We start from the raw sequence: 26,071 nt of genomic DNA, 5'->3' as shown, positions 1-26,071 counted from the left end.
ATTATTAATTCATCGGTTGATTTTAATTGCATTATTTAAAGAAAATATGGCCAACTAGCATTGTAAAAAATCGAAAAAGTGACTATGACATTAATAAATTACTAATCAAAATCAACCGAGAAACGTGGGAAATAGAGCCCAAACAACATTTTGAAGTTAGCTGGCTGTAAAAGGTTCCAAAACCTGTCACAAATCCTATAATACTCTTATTAGGATTTGTAACGATCATCAAAACCTACTTAAATCCAACCGACTTGGAACTATTGCTTGGGAATAGACTCTACTGAGCCCCGGCGGTTCCTCCTGTTTATCGAGCATGTCTGATGCATATGATCAGCCATACTCCATCTGCAGCAGCCGGTTCGTGATGAACCGTTGGAGGCGCATTAAAGTGTTAAAAAGGTGATATGTGTCACTAAAGAACACTACATTACAATAATCAAAATGAAACTCCTTCACTTTAATACCGTCAACACCTGCGAACTTGACCAGGGCATACCGTCAATAAGGCAAATTTTCAACTATATTCTTTTGTGATACTTTGACGGAATATTATTTGGAGTAATCTTCTGAGACACACAATCCGGGCAAATTGGATTGTCAGATAATCAGTGCCTTTTCAGCACCAGGTGTCACATCACGATCATTAATATACAGGAGTATAAAAACTACAAGATGTGATGGCCGGAAGAATACAGTGTCGAACCAAACAGCAAGACCACCAGCCGGCTAGTGTTCCTACTGCTACGTCCGACACTGTAGGTAAGCTAACTCCCCAAAAAAAAAAAACCGAAAAACCACTGTATTATATTCTGAAAATTAAAATAACGATTGAATTGAATTTCAGTCAACGAGGGTTCAATGGGAAAAGCTGTTGTTTACGATTCCAATAAGATTTTCTCATCGAATGTCGAACACTGTTGAAAGCTTTAAATGGTCGACAAAAAAGCTCCACTCATTAGTGTCATTCGTATGTCGATCCTGCCGGCATGCACAGGCCCAGACAGGCACGCTGAACGTAGTGCAAAAACCCTAACATCTTTAGGAGGATCTTGTACCGACTTTTCGAACTTTCTAAGCAGAGTGGATAACTGACACTGAGGAAGCTTATAAGTGGTAGTCGAAATACGCGTATCTGTCAAAGGATAAGCAACACAGGGCGGAACTAAAGGGTACAAAACTGATTACACTCATTCGAATCGTAAGAGGGTTAAAACAATGCACATATTGAGAGGAACATACCTGCAAGTCCGGATATTTTTGTTTAATATATTTGATCATATTGATCTGGAAAGACGAATTTCCCTGGGATGAATCCAGAACTACTACGTCGACTCCGTTTTGCACCAACAGCTCCAGCCGCTCTTTATCGTCATCTCGCGTTGAAATAGCAGCTCCAACAAGTAATTGTTTATTACTATCTTTAGATGCGTTTGGGTAGCTTCTGGCCTTTTTCAAATCGGTCCTGGCGATCAACGCAACTAATTCACCATTTTTGTTTACAATGGGTAACTTTCCTTTTTTGCTTTTTTCAAGAATGTGGTTTGCCTCTTGTAATGTCACCCCACTTGGGGCCGTTACCATGTCCTCCACCTTGGTCATAATGTCTTTTAGCTTTAAGGCGACATCTTCTTCGCGAAAATCAATGTCCCTTGATGTCACAATGCCGAGCAAACGCTCTCCAAGACGGCCGTGCTCTGTGATGGGATATCCAGTGAAACCATTCTTCTTTTTAGCCTCCAAAACATCAGCTACGTTGTTTTCCGGGCTCATTACCATAGGATCGCGGATAAATCCATGTTTGTACTTTTTGACCTTATGAACTTCATTAGCTTGAAATTCGGGAGTACAGTTATGATGAATGATGCCAATACCGCCGCATAGCTGCAATGAAATAAATATATGTAAAATTTTACCTTCAAATTCAATTGCCTATTGTACTTTCCAGCATTGTAAAACCACTCGAAGTGAAGCTTATTCCAGAATTCTAAAAACTAATTCTGCTCTTACCGCCATTGATATAGCCATGTCAGCTTCGGTAACCGTATCCATTGGCGATGAAACCAGAGGTGCCTTCAACATAATCTTCTTTGTAAGAGGCGAAGATAAGTCCACGTCGTCGGCCGTAAAGTCAATGTAGCCGGGTAGAATGATAAAGTCGCTAGAAAAGATCAACATGGTGGATAGATTAGATTAGGTTATTGGTAAAATAAGGTTCTTTTTTTTTGAGGTCTACAACAAAGTCTTCTTCTTCTTCTTGCTTCTGGTTGCTCTTTGTATTAACAAAGAGCGAAAAATGGCGCAGCGAACTAGCGCTATATTGCCAGTTAATTTTTGGTTTATACTCAGTTAGAGTTTACTTTCTGGTGAGCACGCCGCGGACACGACCGAGCGTTTATTTCTATAAAAGAATTCGAATTGTAGAGGCACTAGGTGAGATAAGGCGCCGTTCACAAATTACGTAGTGCTCTAGGGTAAGGGAGGAGTATGGCCAAGTGTTACGGCCCATACAATTTTTTTTTCGGGTTTTCATACAAAAAAGCGATACTGAAGAGGGAGGGGGCGGGGTAGTGGAAAAATCGTTTGTTTACATAAAAAAAATATTTCTTTTTCGTCTTCAAAATTAGCTCATATTTTGCCTTGGTAATTTTCATTTTCCATTGGTAATGGGTTCTACTATGTATTGCGCGCAAACCCCAAAATTTTATTCCCACCTTTGGGTTTCCGCGCCGAAGACCCAGCGCCAGATTCGGCGACAAAGAAAACTGACAGCAGTCGCCGGACAGTTGGCAATCCTGATATTTGACGGCGGCCGCCCGGTAGTCATGGGAGTGGATTGTTGTCACGCAAATAGATCTTTTCGCTGAAAATGCATGTGTATTGAGTGCGGCCGAGTTCGTTCCGAACTGCGTTACGTTGAGAGGTTCAGGAAATCCATTCCATCCAGAAGAACCGTACTAGCAGCATTGAGTGATGATGATTCGGCTACGCTCACCGAACAATTAGCGGCCAACCAATCCAACCGTGGTTGATTGTAGTCACCACATACCAAAACTCTGTCGGATCTTTCACACAACTCTCTAATGGATGCGATATGTAGTTCCATGGTTCTACTGTCCCGACTACGGTCAGGCGGGAGATATACAGAAGCCAGATAGAGTCTACTGCCTTCAATAGTCGCTGAAACGCAAACTTGTTCGAGTTGACCACCATGTTCAACGTTCACAACGGAACTAGGAAAACGCTTTGCCACGGCGATAAGCACTCCACCAAAGCTAGCTTTGTTACTATTGAGGGCGTTGCGATCACTGCGAAATACGTTGTAGGGCCCTCCGAAAAGTTGAAGAGAGTCGATGCTGCTATCCAGACCAGTTTCGGTTAGGAAGATTATGTCCATGCCGCAATCCGAAGAGGCGATAAACAAATCATCAATTTTGGTTCGGAGACCCCTAACATTCTGATAATACGCCCAAATACGATCCTCAGATGGGTCAAGCTGCCGGTTTGCAGCCCGTGATGATGGCATATCACAAACATCCAAGCTGCGAATGGAACAGGATTCAGCGCACAAAGAGGCTCTATTATTTGTGTACTTGCCTGAGCGAGCAAGCTGGAAGCCCCCCTCACCGATTCCGAACACAGGAACGGAACGACTTGGATGGCCGGAACAATCAGCGGATGAATAAAAGCGGCTGAGCTCGACTGTGTCTGGTGGCTTGGGGGCTTCCATCATGCTTCGTGGTGTGCGTTCCGTTGTTGACGACTGAAGACGTTTGCTGACGCTGCTGATAGTACCGTTCGCAGGGCATTCAGATGGAAGATGGAAGTGAGTAGACATGGCATGTGCGTTGTCATCATTTGTGCTGGGAATTGGACGGGATTCAACGGACGAAGGAACTCTATTATTTGGGTACTTGCCCTCCTCGCCGATTTCGAACACAGGAACGGAACGACTTGGACGGCCGGAACAATCAGCACTTGAAGAAAAACGGCTGGGCTCGACTGTGTCGAATGGCTTGAGGGCTTCCATCATGCTTTGTGGTGAGCGTTCCGTTGCCGGTGATAAAGGTTGATCTGGACGTTCGCAGTTGATAGTACTGTTCGTCGGGCATTCAGATGAACTTTGGAAGCAAGCAGATATGACTTGCGTGATTCCATCACTAATGCTGGAAATTGAACGGGATTCAGCGAACGAAAACACTCTATTGTTTCGGTACTTGCCTGAGCGAGCAAGCTGGAAGCCCCCCTCGCCGATTCCGAGCACAGGAACGGAACGACTTGGACGACCGGAACAATCAACACTGGGAGAAAAGCGGCTGAGCTCGACTGTGACGGATGACTTCGTGATGTGCGTTCCGTTATAGGCGTAGTTTTTATTGCAAGGGTGTTGAACGATCGAGTGAAGAGGAGACGACCATCGGTGTCCCCGTAACCAATTGTATACCGTCGTCGATCCGAGGGATTTTCGCAGGTCCCCAAAAATCCCGTTCATTAGACACATTCTCAAATTCTCGGAAATACAGGGTGTTAGGTTCCTGAGTGCAAACTTTTTAAAGGGTGATAGAGGACCATAAATGATGAAAAAAATTGTTCTACGCATATGGTCAAATCTCAACCGTTACGTAGTTATTGAACTCCCCATGTATTTGACTCTTATTGCCTTAACTGGCTATAACTTTAAAATGGTCAAACTTATCGTACTTTTTTAACCCTTATTCGAAAGATTATTGAATTTTCTATCAAATGACATCTTTGAACCGATCGGTTTAGTTAAATAACTAAGTTTTCTAGATCAAATAGCCTAAAAGTTGTGTGTTTTAATTTGTTTTTGTCGATTATCTTTGAAAAATGCGTAACAATTTAAAATTCTTTCTTTGGCAAAGTTGTGGCCCCTGTTTCACTCTACAATTTGTTCTTTGACCTCAAACTTCTATCTCTTATCGTTTTCTTGCAATTTCGATTTAAACGTCGCATTTCAGATCAGAAATTTCCATTCGTCATGGTAAGCACTTTTTTGCGCACTGTGCTGCACATTTAAATCAAAATTCCAAGAAAACGATAAGAGTTAGAAGTTTGGCGTCAAAGAACAAACTGCAGGGTGGAACAGGGGCCACAACTTTCCCAAAGAAAGAATTTTAATTTATTACGCATGTTTTAAAGATAATGGACATAAACAAATAAAAACAAGCTATTTTTAGCTATTTTGCTCTAGAAAACTTAGTTATTTAGCTAAACCAATCGGTTCAAAGATGCCATTTGATAGAAAATTCAATAATCTTTCGAATAAGAGTAAAAAAACTGCGATAAGTTTGACCATTTTAAAGTTATAGCCAGTTAAGGCAATAAGAGTCAAAAACATGGGGAGTCCAATAACTACGTAACGGTTGAGATTTGACCATATGCGTAGAACAATTTTTTTCACCATTTATGGTCCTCTATCACCCTTTAAAAAGTTTGCACTCATGAACCTAACACCCTGTATACTCCTTTTGGCCAAACAGTGGGGTCCAGAGCAGTATTCTTCAGCTTCACATCCACGCATACTTTGAATGAAATGAACGCAAACTGTGCTAGATCAGCACCTTTCTTACTTCAATCGAGTCTTCAGTTTGCAAACAGTTTTTCACCAACTGCGAAATATCTGCTTCAGTAACATGGCGAGCAATTCTGGACAGATATAGCCAAAAATTTTCAGGAGGCTTCGCAACGGTTTCGACGGTCAAATCATCTTTATCAACCGATTCCGTACCAATAGTAAGCGTGACGTCAGGGCGAGTTTTAGGTGTTTCTTTGGCAGCTTCGCGAGTTCTTTTAATACTTGGCCACGCCGTACGAGCCGAATTTGCACTCGAATTTCCTTTCGAGGGCATTTTCCCCGCAATGGACTCAGTTAGCGCCCTGGTTACTTGAAGATCGGATTTGAGGTTCGCTAAGGATTTCTTGATTGCATCAGAAACACCGGTAACAATCTCGTTACAAGTAATAGGGCGATTCTCTTTCAGTATTTCGAGTTCATCAATACATTTGTCGCAAACCCACAAAACGTTTTTTCGCTCGTTCACGAAATCCATATTAGATCGTTTCAGTCCTACGCATTTGATATGCACAGCATGATTGCAAAATTTACATTGCATGAATTCAAACGACTTGATGAGGTTTGAACACTGGTAGCATTCAGAATCCATTTCTGGTTGTCTGTTTCTCTATGGATACTCGTTCGAGAGAGACTGTAGCTAGTAGTCAAAAGATGGCGCTGATCTTGGAAAATGAAACGATGACGTCAGGTACGATGGCGAGCCAATATTGTTTTCGACAACGCTATCACTTCAATCACTTCAATAACGGGCCGAATTTAATTCGTTTAATTCACTGCAGAGGTTCACAATCACAATGCCAGATGATTTTCTGTATCACTCGTTCAAAAAACTGTATCCCATACAAAATTTGGATGAAAAATCTGTATTTCATACAAATGGAAAATCTGTATTCCATATAAACGTTATCTGTAACGATGCTCAAAAATCTGTATAATACAGATAAATCTGTATATATGGCATCCCTGATCGGGATCACCGAGCCCATGTTTTATCCACACGGCTACCTACGCTTGAGAATACCAAGTTGCTAAACATGAATAAAAGCCAAGCTGTGAGACGATTTTACGTCATAGAGTGACCTTATGAAATTCATCCGAATCATTATGAATTATTTAAAGACCGTTTCATAAGTTGGGCCTTATGGAAATCTTAAGGTTATTTGGCTGAGTGCATAGCCAGGCGCACTTTATACTGTACACCACCAACCTGAATATGGTGTTTACCATTGTTTTATTGGGCCGTTCTTTCTTCAACAGCGGAAACTATATAAGGTACACCGGGGCAAGTTGAAACGGGTGGGGCAAGATGAAACAGCGGGTTAACATGATGTTATCCAATTATGGTGAACAGCTTGAATGCCATAAAATATAGTTTTTGATTCAAACAATCTTTTGGCGAAAGAATAATTTCTAAAATGTATTGAAAACTATTTCAAAACTTCGCGTTTCATCTTGCCTCACCCGTTTCAACTTGCCCCGGTGTACCTTAGTGCAGGAAATTACTGTAGATAATAGTTATTTATGTAACGAGTTGCAAAAAGTTGATTTTTTTAGCACGAGTCGTACATTTATCCAACGAGGCTTGCCGAGTTGGATAAATACGAAGAGTGCTGAAAAAAATCGAGTTTTGCAACGAGTTCCATACAAAATTTTATGCAATGATTTTTTCATAATGCAACCCATTTGGGTTGTATAATTTTCATAATGCAACTCAAATGAGTTGCATTATGAACATTATACAACTATTCTTCATTATGCAACTCATTTCAGTTGCATAATGAACCAGTTCGGAAAAAATGGCCATTATGATACCAAAATGAGTTATTCAAAATATAAATTATGATACTGAATTGCATAAGGTACCCCGGGGCAAGTGGGACCTAAAAAAATGCTAATTTGGTTTTGTCATGCCAAAAGTTTCAGAACACAAATTCTTTAAGAATTCCAATGGACCCAAAAGACGTTGTTGGTATATTTGTACTTATTAACGTGCATTAAAACTGTTTCAAAATTTTTACATTCCATATATTATGCAAATAATGAAAAGTGTAGCAGATCTTCATTTACTGCGTTTCACGGGGCAAGTGGGACCTATTCAGAGATTTTGTTCAAAGGGCTTAATATAAGTTGCAACAAATAAGGTAACATACATCATAAATCTCTTATATGAATGACTATGTTTAGAGATTAAAATAAGAAGAGGTTTATGGTATCATGCATAAATTACGTAACACATAAAAATCGCTGGGGGAAATTGAATCAACTCTAGCAGCTCATGCAAAATAAATTGATTTTTTTTATACAAAATGCGCCGTAAAGCTGAGAGACAAAAGATTTCGGAACTCGGTCTCTATATTATATAGTTAATAATTCTCACCAATAGTAAATCTGGGGTTTCGAGATTTTCAGTAATATCTTCTCCCTTACATAATCTTACGATTATTAAATAATGTTTTTTTAATCATGAATTTTGAAAAGGCCATTTCCCTATTTTATTTTTTTATGGATGGTTCCCGAATGCTTAGAATAATGCATTATGCAGCGTTAAGTGGAAAAAATGGAAGATATTTAAAAAAACATAAAAAATACATGCTTTTGATTTTTTTTTGTTTTACCCAAGGTTTTACCATTTTTAACAAGAATTTCATCATCTAAATAGAAGTAATAAAGTATAATTCAACAGTAGATTACTTAACGCGTCAATTTTTATTGACTTTCGTGCTAATTTCATCTTAGGTTGGACAAGGTGAGATGAACCCATAAAATTGTCTTTGTTTATTCTCATAGGTCCCACTGGCCCCAGATAGCGAAATGCACTGGGGCAAGTGAGAGCAGTAAACTAAAGGTAAAAAATAAAAATAAATTAATGCTTTTTCGCTTGAAATAATTTGCATGAACTCCGAATACTATCCTGAAACCAAAAAAGTATTTGTAGAATAACAAATCTATTTTTAAATGACGAATGTAGTAGAGCACGTCAATCTTACCTTGTGAATTGAAAATTGTATATGAGCAACAATAACGTATCCAGCTTTTTACGCTGGCGTTCCATAAAATTTGAATCACCCCTCTGACAATTCTTGCCGACACTATAATTTTATTATGGTTGGATCGAAGCAAGCTCGTCAGTGTTGAAAATTTGGTTGTTGATGATGAAACGTCAAGCGTTTCACTTCTGGTTTTCAGAAAATTAAAATTTAGTAGCAATAACTTTGATATTTTCTATTTAATCCTTGGAAAATTTCTTTTTAGGTTGTTACTGCCAAACATGCAAACACCGTGTGATATCAACTAATTGAACCAATGGACCAATAAAAATAAATCAGCTAAAATCTTATTGTAATACGTGTCAACCATTGCAAAAAAGTAGAAAGATGTGACTTTTGTCAATGGAGTGCAAAAGTTTTTTTTACTTCACCAGGCCTAAAAGTGGACAAGTTGTGAAATCCAGACAGCGATGTTGGTGGTTGGATTATGTTGATGAATGCATGGCAAGCATGACTGGTTCTCAATGAACTGTGCCTAGCCCTGAATATGTCTAGGTTTGGGCCTAGTATGAGTGTCATCCGATCAGGACCCTTCACGGCCCCGCTGACTGCACTACCCATAATATTGAAACTAAACCGACATTTACGATTACATTAGTTGACAAAATTATGTGTGGAGGAGATTACAACTCAAGCAACTCTTTTCAACGATAAGTCTATTTTTTATATTACACATCTTCATGCACAACATACTACAATGACTTCAATTGTCCCCCTGATGTGAAGAAACTGTCGAAGCCGTCATTTCCGCAGTATTATATCTTTACACAAAGTTAAATATGTAATTAATATAGAACAAGCAAAGTAAAGAACTACAACGTTTAAAGGACAAGGTACATTGCTCAAAATTTCTAGAGCACCGTTTTTTAGAACCGTTGAACGGATTTGGATGAAAATGCATCACGCTTTTAACAACCACTGAACAATTAGCGTGATGCATTTTCATCCAAATCCGTTCAACGGTTCTAAAAAACGGTGCTCTAGAAATTTTAAGCTATGTACTCCAAATACCTTGTCCTTAATGGTCTTTTAAATAAATTCAGGATAGAGATGTCGAGTGTAATTGATATACAAACATACGGCGGGTTTTAGGTCATAATTCATCTTTCAGTTTCCCTTGGGAGACTAAAACTTTTGTATTGTTGAGTGACGAATGAATCACATTATAAAGGTAATTTAATTTCGCGCTGGGTTGTTAAGAAAAGGCCAAATTGCGGTTCACTTTCTGTCAATGTGTAAAAAGCTTCCGAATAAACAAATAATGCGCATTGTACAGAAAGTAGGAATACTGTCAATGCTGAACGACCATTTTCTTTAAAATAATCACAGCTGCCAATAAAAGCGTTGATCTTTCCATTCGAGTGCCTAAAATTAGAAGAAAGTTGTTACAAATGGGAAATTTGTGAAAATTATAATTCAAAACGGTCAGCCGTAAACTGTTGTAAACAATTGTGAAAATTTTTGACAATTGAATCAACAACCTACATTTTGGCCTACTCAGATCTTACTATAAAATCTGTCGGCAAGAAATTTCAAAATCGATTCACCCCTTGTTGCTTTATGGCTAGCGTAAAAAGCTGGATATGGTCTCTTTATGGTTGAAACAATAACACTTTTTTGTATTCAAAGTATCCGTAGGTGTGATACCTATATTTTCCATGAAGAATGTTAGTCTTAAAAATAAATAATAAAAAAATACTAGCTATAGGTCTCACTTGCCCCCGATTCTCACTTGCCCCGGGGTACCTTAAATAACTTTATTAATTAAAACTAGAACTAATTGACTACGAACACATGAATGGCGTATCACTGAATGAAAAAGCTTGTTTATGAATGGCGCGCAAGGGAATCGCGCCGCCGCAGCAGGCAGTGCTTTGTGCTGCCAGATGCGAAAGCTCACAGTTGTCAGCACAGCCGAAACGGTTAGAGCATCTCGATCGTTACTCCATCCAATACTCCTCCTCAACGATTTCCGCCGGTCAGTCCTACCATACCATTGAACTTCCGAAACTTTATCTGCCCAAGTGCCTTGGTGAGCAGATCCGCAGTCATTTCCTCAGTGGAGCAGTACAACAGACTGGCTTCCGTCCAGGCGGAGGGTCCACCAGCTTCCACGTTCCGTTCTCCTCGTGAACCGCAGCTCTTCCATCATGGCCCTTCTCCACTCAGCACTTTTTTCGCAGCTCAAGGCTTCCTGAAGCGTTCTCGGCTCCATCTCCTCCTCTGGGGGAAGAGTGCCTGCCACGAAAATTTTCTCTATCAGACGCCGTGGAGCTATACCCTTCGTTGACCGTTGAGACCTTCTTGCGATTTCATCCTTTGGAAAACCATGAAACGAACCTTCAGACGCTACTGAATACTCGGAAACGTCCAACTGATCTTCTTCCGCTTCTTCATCATCACTATTTTCTTCGGCTCCGGGTACTGGAACAATTTCTCAAATTTTCTTCCCCTCAAGCGAAATAATGACTTCTTCTTTCTTCATTTCAGGAACCACTGACACTTCTACTTTGTCCTCAGGAGATTCCAGCCCCTCCTGGCGCCCGTGGGGTACTTCTTCTTCACGCACTTCCACGAACTTCGCATCACGACTAATCAAAACCGTATCGTTCTCGGGATTCAGGAAACGATATGCTTTTCTCCCCTCCGCGTAACCGGAGTTTCTCCTTCGGCACATGAACGTACGGCTCCGAACCGAAAACACGCAGATGAATATAAGACGGTTTCTTGCCGTGCCACAACTCGTACGGTGTCTTCTCACGAACCGATAACGGAAGACGATTTTGCAAATAGTTCGCCGTGTTCAAAGCCTCACCTTAATACTTATTGTTCAAACCTGACTCAAGAAGCAAGCGACGAACCATTTCGACTTCGTACCGATTCTTCCTCTCTGCTTTACCGTTTTGCTGCGGCGAGTACGGTGCGGTTTGCTGCAAGACGATCCCGTTTTCGGCCAAAAACTGCTTGAACGCCGTGCTCGAGTATTCTCCTCCTCCGTCCGTACGAATGATACGAGGATACCGGCCGAACTGATTCTTCACCAGACTGCAATACTCACGCACTTTCATGTCAACTTCTGACTTCGCCTTCAACAAATATACCACTGTGTAACCGCTATAGTCGTCCACCAGAGTAACATAGAATCGATTTCCGCTGGGTGTGGGAACTTCCATAGGACCTCCAACTCATCTTCCCTTTTAAACAAACGCCGCAGACGTAATTCACACTGCATCTCACACACACGCGACGTCGCTACCGAACCGAAAAAAAATTTCCACGAGATGCAACTTCGATTCCACAGCTTCCACTACACTACCGGGACCATAACCTATTGGGCCGTTCTTTCTTCATCAGCGGAAACTATATAGTGTAAAGACACTGTATGCTAAAGACACGAAATCTGATGATTGTTGCTATTGATGATGATTGTCGCGTGATGACGATGATGCTGTCGAGCAATGCTTTTAAAGCGCGTTTGACAGGTCTCCTGCTCGATTGGAATGACATTGACAGCAAATTTGGAATTCCAATTGGAACATTTCGTGTCTTTGCATATAGTGTCTTTAATATAGTGCAGGAAACTACAGTCAACTTTCGTTAGGTGGGCTATAGCCCAGTTAAAACGAAGTCAAACGTCACTTTTTGACGTGAAGCATGATTTGTCAAGGTTGGTAGCCCTGAATCTCTATTGTTAGAGATTATTTGACAGCTCAAAACTCAGCCCACCTAGTGAAAGTCTTTCACTAACTGGGCTACGAGCTTAGTGCAACGAACGAAAGTTGACTGTACTGTAGAGAAATAACTTTATTAATAAAAACTAGAACTAATTGACTACGAACACATCCCAAGTAACACTTTCAATTCCTTTTAGATTTGATTATTTTTATGGAAGCTTCATCACAGCATGACCAATTCATGGAACATTTATAGTTGTTTTTATCAAGAGAAAACAATCTTCGTTCGTTTGCGGTTTTTAAGTTGTCTTCAAGTTAATTTTGAAATTCACGCATAAAACAACTGAATTTACAAGAGCATTAAATCTTATAATAAGTTTTAAGGCGTATTTGAAGTAATTTTCAACACATAACATCAACATATTTTATTAAAAGTTTATGCTTCGTTTATTCAAGTGCATTTCATCTGGCTAATCCTCCTTTAAAAACTTCTTGAAGCCTTCTATTCTTGAGCTAGAGCCATTACTCTGGAACAAGAACTATGCGAAATAATGATAAGACAACGAACTATTTTTCAATCCAAATAATGAATGTATTAATTTGGTTGAAAACCCGCGTTCTCATGCAAATATAAACACATAAACATGTTTGCTCACTGATAATTTAGCCATTCTTGTGCTACAAAGTAATCATGTCAACGAAATAATGATTTTACGGCCAATCAAAAATGCGAGTAGCTGGCTGCTGTCGTCCTGCCTTCAACCAGTTTCTCACACATGCCATAGCTATGCGAATCGAAAATGAAATGGGTACTTACTGTGACTCTGCTCAAGCTCATGCCAAATAGGCAAATAGTGTAATTGTAGTAAGTTGCACTTCAATATTATTTAATAGCAAAAATACAGGGAAACAAAATAGAATTGGCACATCTTGACGCGAAACACCGCGAAATGTACAGAGACAACTTTCTAGCATCGAAAACGTAAACAAACAATTGTCAAAGGCTGTTACTCTTGTATAAAACGAGTAAGTTTCATTTAAGACGAACAAATCTGCCTTAAGATCATAACTAGTAAAAACAATCTTCAATAAAGGCTGTAGCGTTCGTGCAAGGTGACTTGGTTCCATCATTGTTTTGAGGGGGTTTGGATTAAAGGTAATAACAATTGATGGCGGCTGCATGAGTTTTGTTCGCTTGGAACGGCAGCCATGCTTAGAAAGAATTGAAAAAGTGGCGTAGCCTTTTGTTTTTAAAGGAAATTTATGTCTTCGTATATTAATGATTGATATTATTTTTGAGGCGCTTTGTAATTTTCGTATGTTTTGGGTGGCATATCAACGAAAAAGTGGGTATGGCACGGAAAATTTTGATTCCCTGTCATCAATGATCTGTCAGGCAATTTAAATGTTTAGCCATTTCAATTTGATGAAAATTAATTCGCAGTTCAATTAATATTTCATCCATGAAACAAAACTTGTTTGCATCTGCATAATGCTTAGCTGAAAGATTTTATTTATTATGCACTGTTGACACTTTTGAGGAAGACAGCTAAAAGATCAACATGCCTCAAGCTATTCTTGTTAAAGTTTCATGAAGTTCTTATAATCAATCATCAGCGCATGTACATAAATACAACTAGTTTCAAAGCAGTCTTCAAAAGCAGCCTTGAAGATCTCCTGAAGAGTGGGCCAGATTAGTCTTATGGATGTTTTATACCTATTTTATCTCAGATTTGCAGAACTAAGAGCTTTATTGCTAAGTTTTATTATTCTATCTTAGAAATTACTTCAGGATTGCCACAAAAATATAATTGTTACTTGGGATGAATGGCGTATCACTGATGGCCCGTTTACATATGTGATAATAATGCGTGACAGTATTCTGTCGGACAATTTATTTCACGCTAGTATCGTTTACATTGCCGCTAAAAATTTAGCTGCTAAATCTGGGACAATAAATTGTCCGACTGTGTTGGTATCAAACTATCGTAATGTAAACACTTTCCTATCTGCCAATAAAATTGGCGTGATGGCAAAATTAGCTGACAATTCGTCTAGCAGACCGTTTACATGATGCTAATTGTGTCGGACGATCTAATATGCTCATTACTGTTCACTAGTTTTAGCACCGAATTCAGAAGCTTCTGATTTTGTTATGCTAATTTTATTGTCTGCTAAAAAGTGTTTACATTGCGGTAAATTGACGCCAATACTGCTCGAAAATGAACTGTCACGCAGAATTAGCAAATATGTAAACGTGTCATGAATGAAAAAGCTTGTTGATAATGGCCCGTTTACATATGTGATAATAATGCGTGACAATATTCTGTCGGACAATTTATTCCACGCTAGTATCGTTTACATTGCGGCTAAAAATTCAGCTGCTAAATCTGGAACAATAAATTGTCCGACTGCGTTGGTACCAAACTATCGTAACGTAAACACTTCCCCTCTCTCTCTCTCTCTCTTTTTGGCGTAACGTCCTCATTGGGACAAAGCCTGCTTCTCAGCTTATTGTTCTATGAGCACTTCCACAGTTATCAACTGAGAGCTTCCTCTGCCAATGACCATTTTGCATGCGTATATCGTGTGGCAGGCACGAAGATACTCTATGCCCAAGGAAGTCAAGGACATTTCCATTACGAAAAGATCCTGGATCGACCGGGAATCGAACCCGTCACCCTCAGCATGGTCATGCTGAATACCCGTGCGTTTACCGCCTCGGCTATATGGGCCCTCTAACACTTGGGGAAACACTTCCCCATCTGCCAATAAAATTGGCGTGATGGCATAATTAGCCGACAATTCGTCTAGCAGGCCGTTTACATGATGCTAATTGTGTCGGACAATCTAATATCCTCATTATTGTCCACTAGTTTTAGCACCGAATTCAGAAGCTTCTGATTTTGTCATACTAATTTTATTGTCTGCTAAAAAGTGTTTACATTGCGCTAAATTGACGCCAATACTGCTCGAAAATGAACTGTCGTGTAGAATTAGCAAATATGTAAACGGACCATAAATGGCGCGCAAGGGAATCGCGCCGCCGCAGCAGGCAGTGCTTTGTGCTGCCAGATGCGAAAGCTCACAGTTGTCAGCACAGCCGTAACGGTTAGAGCATCTCGATCGTTGCTCCATCCAATATGTTTTGTTCTACAACAGTTTCAGCAGTTGTTTTATCCACGTACTTCACATGTGCACAATTATGCACATGATGCATTTGGAGTCTCTCTAGCCGTGCCGAGCACAAACCAAGCACTTCAGAAAGAAAGAAATGGATTTCCACGAATGAAGGTCGTGTTTTGAAATTAGCTGAATCTACCTTAAAGGTATTGGCACGCGGACCGATCACCGACATTGCGGCGAGACAGATGAAACGATCTACAATACCGAGCGATATGTGAAACACGTCTGCTTTGCACAGATGATCGTGCAGAACTGATGGTGGAATTCGATATGAAAAGGTGTAAAAAGTGTATTTTTCCTATGCTGCGCCATGGCACTTTTTGGCGGAGTCACTCATTTCATTTCATAGGGTTCTTATACCTGCCACCAAAGAAAAGAGTGATCGTTAGCTTCCGTGAAATTTGCCTATTGCTTTACAATAAACTAAAAATAAATTTTTTTGTGTCGCACGACTGTTCGGACAACGGTGGACGATTATCGTAAAAGACGAACCGAAATAAAACGCGTACGTGATTAAAACTTAACAATTTATTACGGAACGTTAAAACTATCACGCGACACAAAACACAAATTTTAAAACTGAACTACCCCAATCAAAACATTTGCCACACACGAGTGACAGCTTTCTCTATCATCAGTGAGCCCAGCGGGAATAGTTGTGCAACCGGGAATGTTTCCAATCCGGTTCTGTTGACAACAACATCTCCCCTCTCAATATAGCTGATAGGGGTCGAACCATCGTGGCTGCCTTCTCGGGCGAGAAGATCGCCGTGGTAGAACTACAGTCAGGTTTTTTTTTACGCGGGGGATACATACCGCGTAAAAAAAAAACCGCATAAAAATAAACCGCGTTAATTCAAAAATCCGCGTGAAAATAAACCGCGTTAATTCAAAAATCCGCGTAAAAATAAACCGCGTTAATTCAAAAATCCGCGTAAATGAAAACCGCGTTTATTAAAAAATCCGCCCAAATGAAAACCATGATTTATAACTTTTAACACAATCAGTGAGCGGCACTTATGCAGTGACTTGATGGATGAGAAAGTTCCTCTCCATTCTCGCGGCCATTTGTCGTGCTCGAGTGACAATTCATATTCGAGCAGATTGAACCAGTGCTGCGAAGTGTCAGTATCAACCAACATTTAAAGTTGAAATTGAGGATGGTAACCACTCATTTTTCCATTTACTATCGGAATATCAATCGAATAGCCTATGATCATTCAGTTGCTCCAGTCTCTGTCAATGCTCATTGTAGGGATTGAGAGGGGTACTGAGAAAATAAGCGACTGGGCATATACCATTGGCAGCGGTGAAGCACCGTCGGCAAAAACAAAGCAAACGACGAGCATAGAAAGAAACGTCAGTCTTGACGAATTTCGCGCCAACTCGACCAGTGGTTGGCAACACCCTCTCAGAATCGAATAAAACTTGGTGGGCATAAAGACTAGGTTTTTATAAGCAACTTTGCATACATAAATTTTCGAAAATTTTCAAGAGTAACATTTGAAGAGGACCTAACTTTTTTTCGAAGAATTTTTTAAAATCGATGTAACTCAAAAATGATAAGACCTATAGAAAAGTGTTGTATGGGGGACTTTTAGATAATTGTCCAAGCTTTCATGAAAAAATATTTTAAAAATCTAAATACATTTTTACACGCTAAAAAATATATTTTTAAAATTAAAAGTCAATTTACGGAAAATGCCCACTTTTTTATGTTTTGAAATTTTTTTCCAAGAAAGTCAATATTGTTGCCTAACTTTCCTTCATACATCACAAGATGGGCACTTTTAAGGAAAAAAAGTTTTTCTAACAAAAACTTTTTCATGTTATTTTTTTAGCGTGTTGCGCATTAACTCGTACAGGATGTATCAAGAATCCTTATACCCATTTAATAACACTCAATGGGCATTACAACTTTGTTTGATTGGGTGCCTTCTTTTTCTTGGCGTTACATCCCAACTGGAATAGAACCTGTTTCTCAGCTTGTTTTGATATCTGAATGCTTAAAACAGCATTCTGTTTGCTGAAATTGTATTATTGTGTGCCTAGAACCAGTGAACTAACATCATTATTAGACGCGAATGATAAAGAATCGGTTTTATTTCAACAATGGCTAACCACTGATCGATGCAATTTGGAAACTATTACTAAGACTATACACACCAAAAATCTATTGAGGGTTTCAGCAAAATTTTGCTGAATTTTGCCGAGCTGAAGGCTTCAGCAAAAATGTTGCTGAAATTCAGCAAAATTTTGCTGATTTGTTCAGTAAACTCTGCTGATCACCAGTAACGTTTTGCTGAAATTCAGCAAACTTTGCTGAAAGTTCAGCAAAAAAAATTTGCTGGACCCTTCAGCTTTGCAAAATTCAGCAAAATATTGCTGAAAGCGTTTAGTGTGTAGACGAGTTTGTTCCGTATTTTGTAGAAAAAGTTGATAAGCTTATAACTCATGATTTCATTTATAAAGAACAATCCTCATTTTTGCGGAATAAAAAAGAATCTCTTAAATAGGGTGAAGTATTAACAATTTGTGACTTTTCAGAAAATTATTCATTTATCATTCAAAATTCAGCTCAAGGTTACCATTGGAATAATTCTCAAGCTACCATTCACCCCTTTGAAGTGTACTACAGAAAAGAAAATAAGTTGGAAAACTTGAGCTTTATAATAATATATGAAGTACTTACACACGATACAACAGCAGTTCAGTTATTTATATAAAAACTGCTGGATTTCATTAAACAATCGATTGATTTCTCAAAAATTACTTTCATGTCAGATGGAGCAGCAGCTCATTAGGCTGATGCAAATTAATTTTTTACTTTTTGTCTCCCCCCCCCAAAAATTTTTGGCTGGATTTTGTATTTTGAGGGGGCAGATAAATAAATATTTTTCAAAATCTCGGGTTTTGCTAAAAGTTCTTTAAGAAATCCGATGAGTTTTTAATATTTTTCAGATTAAATGCTTTATTATTTTTATCCCCCCCCCCTCGACCAGCCAAAGAGTGGTGGGACAAAAAGTGAAATAAATATTTGTAACGCAGTTTTCGGTCCAATTATGGATTAGAAGCAGAATGGCACTTCTTCGCAACTTCACATGGCAAAGGTCCATGTGACGCTGTTGGAGGTACTCTCAAGCGAATGGCAAAACGAGCAAGTCTTGCTCGAAATTATGGAAACACAATCACAACTCCTCGAGAACTGTATGACTGGGCAGTTAAACAGTCAGATATACATATAACAAAATTGAATTTCTGCTTTATTTCAAATGAACAATATGCAAAAATGACGGATGAACTTGAAGAACTATACACATACAGTCACGTAAAAACAATACCTGGTACACAAAAATTTCATTCATTTGTGCCAATTTCTGAAAATCAAATTGAAGCGAAGAAGTTTTCAAATTCAAAAGATAATCCAAAAAAGTTTACTTTGTTTCAGATAGACTAAAGATCTAATATTCAAAAAACGTTACAATAGAATGTATAAAAGAAGGATGTATATATTGTAGAAAAGAAAATAATTGAATACACATATACATATGTACATATTTCATCAATACACAAGCGTTTTCATTGATATAAAACCCTAAAAGCAAATTTGTCTTGAGCCCTTTCCAATATCAAGCACGTTTTTAATGTCAAGCACGTTAAGATATTAAAAAAGTAGTTGAGCCCATTAAGTTTTAATGGATTGTCATTAGGATTCTGGATACATTACTGTACGAGTTAATGCACAACACGCAAAAAAAATAAAATGAAAAAGTTTTTTTTAGAATTTTTTTTTTCCTTAAAAGTGCCCATCTTCTGATGTATGGAAGAAAGTTAGGCAACTATATTGTCTTTCTTGGGAAAAAAAATTCAAAAAAAAGTGGGCTTTTTCTGTAAATTGACTTTTAATTTTGAAAAGATATTTTTTAGCGTGTAAAACATTTTTTTATATTTTTTAAATATGTTCTCTTGAAAGCTTGGACAATTCCCTTAAAGTCCCCCATACATCACTTTTTTGTACAACTTATCATATTCGAGTTATATTTTTTGAGAAAAAAACGGCTAATGCGCAACACGCTAGAAAAACTAACATGAAAAAGTTTTTGTTAGAAAAACTTTTTTTTCCTTAAAAGTGCCCATCTTGTGATGTATGAAGGAAAGTTAGGCAACAATATTGACTTTCTTGGAAAAAAATTTCAAAACATAAAAAAGTGGGCATTTTCTGTAAATTGACTTTTAATTTTTAAAATATATTTTTTAGCGTGTAAAAATGTATTTAGAATTTTTAAAATATTTTTTCATGAAAGCTTGGACAATTCTCTAAATGTCACCCATACATCACTTTTTTTGTACATCTTATCATATTCGAGTTATTCTTTGTGAAAAAAAAACGGTTAAAGAACTTTGACTCTTTTTAAATGTTAGTCTAGGTTAATTTAAAAAAAAAACAAAATACGCAAAGTTGCTTGAAAAGGTAAAGTCTTGAGACCTACAAAATTTCATAACATTCTGAGGGGGTGCTGCCAACCCCGAAGACGAGTTGGTGCGAAATTCGTCTCTTGTAAAGTATTTTGCGCGTGCAGCTAATAGAAATACACTAGAACTCCAATGGCGCTGTAGTCACTTTTCTCAATTATTATTTTAATAATTTTAATTGCAATAATTTACTATTTTTAAGTGTCCTTCATGTAGAGGACCTTTTGTTTTGGTAAAAAAAATTAACTTGACACTTCTAGTACCGCTGCTGACGCTGTAAGGGCGTGGCAAAGTAGATGTTAGTCACACGAACAGTCGCGGCATTGAACTTCTGTGGCTAGTTATTCTACTGTGCAGCTTGTTTGGCGAGTGCGGTGTTGCTTGATTCCGATGCACATCGGCGGAATTGGAGTTTGGCCCGCCATAATGTACCGGAAGATTGGTTCCGGACACGACATCATCCAATTGGCTTCTTTAACGGTGTTGAGATAATTCGATATTCTGAATCTGCATGTCAAACTGAGCCGAAATCCAAATTTTCATGAATTTCGGAGCCCGGGAACCTATTTAAAAATCAATTTGAAGTTTGTATGGGAGCGATTTGTCGAATCACCCCTTGTCGCAGTTTGTACTGGGCGGAGCTGTCAAACAGTTACCCAGCTGTCAAAAGGTGATTTCAAAAAATTTGTTTGAAATTGATTTTAGGTACCAAAATAAGGTTCTAAAAATCTGAAAAAAATCATAGTGGCTCAGAAAAAGGTGCTCTTTCGTACAAAATCGAAAAATCAATATATTTTTCTTAATTTAAAAACCCAATTGACCTCCAGCTAGGAAACAATATGTGTGGTGTTGTAGGTTTAAAGCTTTTACCATCATTGATTATTATTATTATTTCTTTATTATAGAGATTTTCAGCCCTAGGCTGGTTCATCTCTTATCACCATCATTGATGACGTCATTCACCTATTTTATATTTTGGCCACCAAACCCAACAAGGACCCCCAATACTTGTTCGATGTTGGTCCAACAGTGGCCCAACATTTGATAAAATTTGACCCGACATTCGATATTTTTTCAGTCTGGCTTTATTTTATTATTATTATTATTATTATTTATTTTTAACTAAAAATTTGGAAGAGGGAAAAACCCCTTTGAGTGATTTCCATCTTTGAAATCTCTCTCAAAGAGGCACAAAACCTCTTCTTCTTTTCCAAAACATTACAATAAATAACTTAAAACTAAAGGCTCTTGCGGAATCAATCCATAACTAAGCCAGAATCTTCAAATGTCCTAACCAAGCCGGCAAAGTCCTAACCAAGTCATCGAATGAATCGTCATCGAAATCGAATTTTGAATACTGAAAATAAAAATAAAAAGAAAAAAAAATACAAAGGCAGAATCAAACAGTTTTCAGCGTTTTTCGTGCTTCGTTGCCCCCTCATTCGAGTGGCAATGTATTCAATTGACAATGATTCGCTTCTCATTTGATAGGTGCTCTGAATGAAGTCATTTTGAACATGAATAGAAGTAAAAATGACTGAAAAGATTTGCTGGTTAGTGTTCAAATGTAGGTATGAGATGAATTTTCGTAACACTGGTTTGATCCGGTTCGTTTTTAACCTTCACGTACCCGACCCCCAACATCTCATTTTCAAAATGCTGGCATTCCGTCTATTGTCAGATTTCTTGAAACGTAAACACCGCGCGATCGTTGAAATGTTTCAAAAAGGGGCTTTGCACAAAAGTTCACGCGGTCTATCGTTTTCGAAAGGAACAGCCGCACCGTAGGAAACGCCGCAATGTTATTTCCCATAAGCATGAAGTAGACAGGGGGTGAAAACCGTGGTTGTACCTTTCGGAAACGATAGGCCGCGTGCACTTTTGTGCAAATCCCTCAATATTTTCATCCAACTTTTTTGATGTCGCCCTCAATCGATCATAAATTGGTGCAAGTTTATTACACCCAAGTGGCCATGCAATATCCGGAACCATTCCGGAGATATTCCGGATTGTACTGGGGTCAGGGAGGGTGCCGAAATGGCTAAAAATGATTATTTCATGTGTTATTGTGTTTGAACCATCGATTTTCAGCGGAATTTTCATTGCGAACAATAAAACACAACTGCGATAAGCAGATTTGAATAAGTTGACCCATCCGGATCACCGTGACAGGTTCCGCGGGGCCTCATTGGGGTCACTTCTGGTTTTCATCCAAAACATGTCGTGCAACATATCAAACTTCATGATTTCGAATGACTGAGTCAGAAACGATACCCTGAAGTCTGTATCAACTAATACGGCCACCCCGAAACATCTAGCATAGATTCCACGGGGGTGACATCGGGGACATTTCTGGTTTGCAACTAAAACTTGCTGTGCGACTTATTAAACTTCACGATTTCAAGAGAATGGAGCTGAAAAAATTGGCTGAAGTATGAAGCAACTGATATGGCCGCTCCGGAACACCTGAAACAGGTTCCGCGAGGGCGTCTCAAACACAATAACACACGAAATAATCACTTTGGGTCATTTGGCAAAACAGAAAACTCCCCCACCCTCTGACCCCAGTACAATCCAGAATATCTCCGGAATGGTTCTGGATATTTCATGACCACTTGAGTGTAATAAACTTGCACCAGTTTATGATCGATTAAAGGCAACTTCAAAAAAATCGGATGAAAATTGACGAAATGTCAGCATTTTGAAAATGAGTTGTCGGGGGTCGGGTATGTGAAGGTTAAGGCTCCAACTCACTGGTGTCGCATAACTGTCGAAGTACAGGCATTCAATAATGTTCACTTAATACTTAAAGGTCACAAGGTACTCTTAGAAAATTATGGGATATTCCAGGTAATCTTAAGTGTTCTGGAACTCAGTTCTTAAAAGTCTATGGCTATGACAGTAGTTTCTCAAGCTAAAAATAGTAACTATACATAATTAGACAGGGTTCAAATCAATAATTATTCCAAAATAGTTTTGAAATATTCCACATCAGCCAATTGAACAGTCAGAAGATTTACTGGACATAATAGACCGTAGTAGTTTGGAACAGTTTGGATGTCCTAGGATATCCCGACTGATCTAAAACTGTCTATTGAACTTTCAAACGATTTACTGGACATGATAGATTACATATCGTAGCTTTGAATAATATAAGAAGTTATCGTTACTGCCGTAGACTTTAGGATCTGAACTCCAGAACAGTTTGGATGACCTAAGATATTCTGACTGATCTGAAACTGTCTATCGAACTTTCAAAAGACTTACTAGACAGGATAGATTACATATCGTAGCTTTGAATAATGTAAGAATTTATCGTTACTGCCGTAGACTTTAGAATCTAAACTCCAGAACAGTTTGGATGACCTAGGATATCTCGGCTGATCTGAAACTGTCTATCGAACTTTCAAAAGACTTACTGGACATGATAGATTACAAATCGTAGCTTTGTATAATGGAAGAAGTTACCGTTACAGCCATAGACTTTAGGATCTAAACTCAAGAACAGTTTGCATGACCTAGGATAGCCGGAAATAGCATTTTGTACAATCATAACCAATTTTCATTCGCATAATAGATGGTTCTTTTGCGTTACAGTTCTTAGTCCTGTGATGATAATTATGAAATCTCGTTAGCAGTTATGATACTTATAGAGACACTTTCTTGCAAAATTTTATCAACTTTGATCAATTGGTTTGCAAGATACTGGTGTTGATAGGGGTGAATCTTAGTGATTTTTTTTCGTGTTTTGATGTGCAATATTTGCCTATTCATAACTTTTGAATTTCTCTGCCAATTTCCATGAAATTTTCACAGAAGGTAGTTGATTATTTGTATATTATGCCTGCAAAATTTGATGATTACTGGTATAGTACTTTCAAAAGTACAATCGAAACAATAAAGGGTGATGACTAATTGCTGTCTGAGGGGCTAAAATCACGTTCCGTCCCAATACATGTGTTAGGAGGCATGTCGCGTTCGGAACACTGACACCTTATCAACAGCAGCTTCTATTTCGAGCAGCTTCAATACTGCAATTTATTATCATTATTAGCTAAAATTTTCATTACAATTTCATTACACATTAAACTTACAAAGTAGGATCGGTTCACGGGACAAACAACTCTCCTAACACAGTGCACTCTCCTCGTAGTTCCTATCGGACTCACGGACTAAATTACACTGTCGAATCGCCACACCTCACTGCAATAGGCAGCTCCGATCGAATCCTCGATACTTTAGTATCATGGTTGCCAGGTCCACTAAGCACGAAACATAATGCGAGTATTCGTAACAACATGTTTCGACTATAGAATCGTTGATAGCGCATCGATTTTTTTTTGTTGAAATTTTGCCTATACCACAAATGTAGATTGAGAGATTTGTGTTCAAAATTTCAGCTATTTTCTTTGCCAAATTCAAAAATTACAGCGCTGACAAGCAAAAATAGGGGCTGTACAAAATTCAATGGCGCACATTCTACTCTTTCATAGCTACAACAAAAAGTACTGCACCGATTCACATGAAATTTTGTAGGTGAAATGAACACATCTGAAGATGTCATTTGAGCAAATTTGAGCAATTTTAATGTATCTCTTGCAGAGTTACAGCTGTATTTCTGTGTCCCGATTATTGCAGATACAGGCTTTAATTCAAAAATCCGCGTAAAAATAAACCGCGTTAATTCAAAAATCCGCGTAAAAATAAACCGCGTTAATTCAAAAATCCGCGTAAAAAAAACCTCGTAAATAAAAACCGCGTAAAAAAACCTGACTGTACTGTAGGTTCTGATTCGGTTGCAAATTCGAACCAAGTTGATGCTGCAGAAGTTGACCCCGAAAACGGCTCAGATATCCTTGGAACCTCCATACCGTTGGTACTTGATGATGAATCACATTTCGGTGTAGAAGACGCAGGCTGCTGTACAACTGACCTCACCTCCGATGCTGTTCCATTTGATGGATCTGTAGATTTGATGAGCCAAGTCCCATGCTGACAAAAAAATATCTAGCGGAAGGGGGCTCGCAGTATTCTGCCGTATCGTGTCACCGCCTGAACGACAAGCAGTAGAATTGCGACTACGCAGCTGATTTATGTATGAACGTATCAGTTTGCGAGTATCAGTCCACACATTGTACATTACATCGCACAATCTTTCGAGAAAGACGCCGGCGATCCAGGACCAAGTGTTCCTCGAATATACCTTTGCATATACAGTATCGTTGCGATTGAGTGAATGATCTTTGCAGACCATCAGAGCGTGTATCTTCAACCTCGAAGGTGCTAGCGGTGGCCGCAGTAGTTCAAGACAAGATCGAATTTTACGACCGAACAAAGCCTCCGATGGTGACTTGCCTTCGGGTACGGAGCGTTTTGGAGTGTTGCTGTAAGTAAGCAAGAAGATGTCTAAAGCTTCGTCCAACGTTCCTGTCCCTTCTTTAATCTTTTTCACAGATCTTTTCAACGTGTCTACAAAACGCTCTGCTTGTCCGTTTGACTGGGGATGATAAGGGGCTACTGTGAGGTGTGCCACACCGTTCATTGCACATAAACTTGCGAAATCCGAACTAGTGAATTGCGTTCCATTATCGGACACCATCAGGGTAATCGGCATCCCTAGCCGAGCGAATATAATACGCAGAATGGCAATCGTAGACTTGGTACTAATGCTGCGCGTTCAAACAATTTCCGGCCATTTCGTTAAGAAATCGACCACAACCAAGAAGTAATCGCCGTCAACTGGTCCTGCGTAGTCGATGTACACGTACACGTAGCTCCTAGCTATTGCTTTCATTCGATGCATTCCGGGATGGCCTTAATGATATTGGTCCAAGCAGCGTTTCCGAAACGGCGATGGAATAACGAGTCGGTCAGCAAACAAAATGCATCCGTCCACTACCGTGAAAGATTCCTGTCTAGCGTAGAACCAACACTCAATATGAAACTGGCAATTTGCCCGTGACCCCAGTTACATCAATTTTCAATGACCGCAATCCCCCAGTATATCATTTTTAAATGGACACAACGACACAACAAGGCGACGCTTTTGACGCTTCTCGCTGGTTATCATAGTTACCTTCGCCCGATTAAAACAC

General features: G+C 38.9%; 1 protein-coding gene across 1 annotated transcript in view; it reads right to left on the bottom strand.

The window, feature by feature from the left end:
- Window positions 1–1,242: 1,242 nt before the first annotated feature.
- Window positions 1,243–26,071, bottom strand: part of LOC109416702 (inosine-5'-monophosphate dehydrogenase) — a gene marked incomplete at both ends in the record, with an annotated part of 48,540 nt that continues 23,711 nt past the window's right edge. The window contains 2 exon segments of the mRNA XM_062843433.1: window positions 1,243–1,884; window positions 2,011–2,161. Coding sequence (XP_062699417.1) covers window positions 1,243–1,884; window positions 2,011–2,161 — 793 coding nt within the window.

The sequence above is a fragment of the Aedes albopictus genome, unplaced genomic scaffold (genome assembly GCF_035046485.1).
Source record: "Aedes albopictus strain Foshan unplaced genomic scaffold, AalbF5 HiC_scaffold_206, whole genome shotgun sequence".
NCBI lineage: Eukaryota > Metazoa > Arthropoda > Insecta > Diptera > Culicidae > Aedes > Aedes albopictus.
The sequence above is the reverse complement of the archived record's forward strand: the minus strand, read 5'-3'. Positions and strand labels throughout refer to the sequence as shown.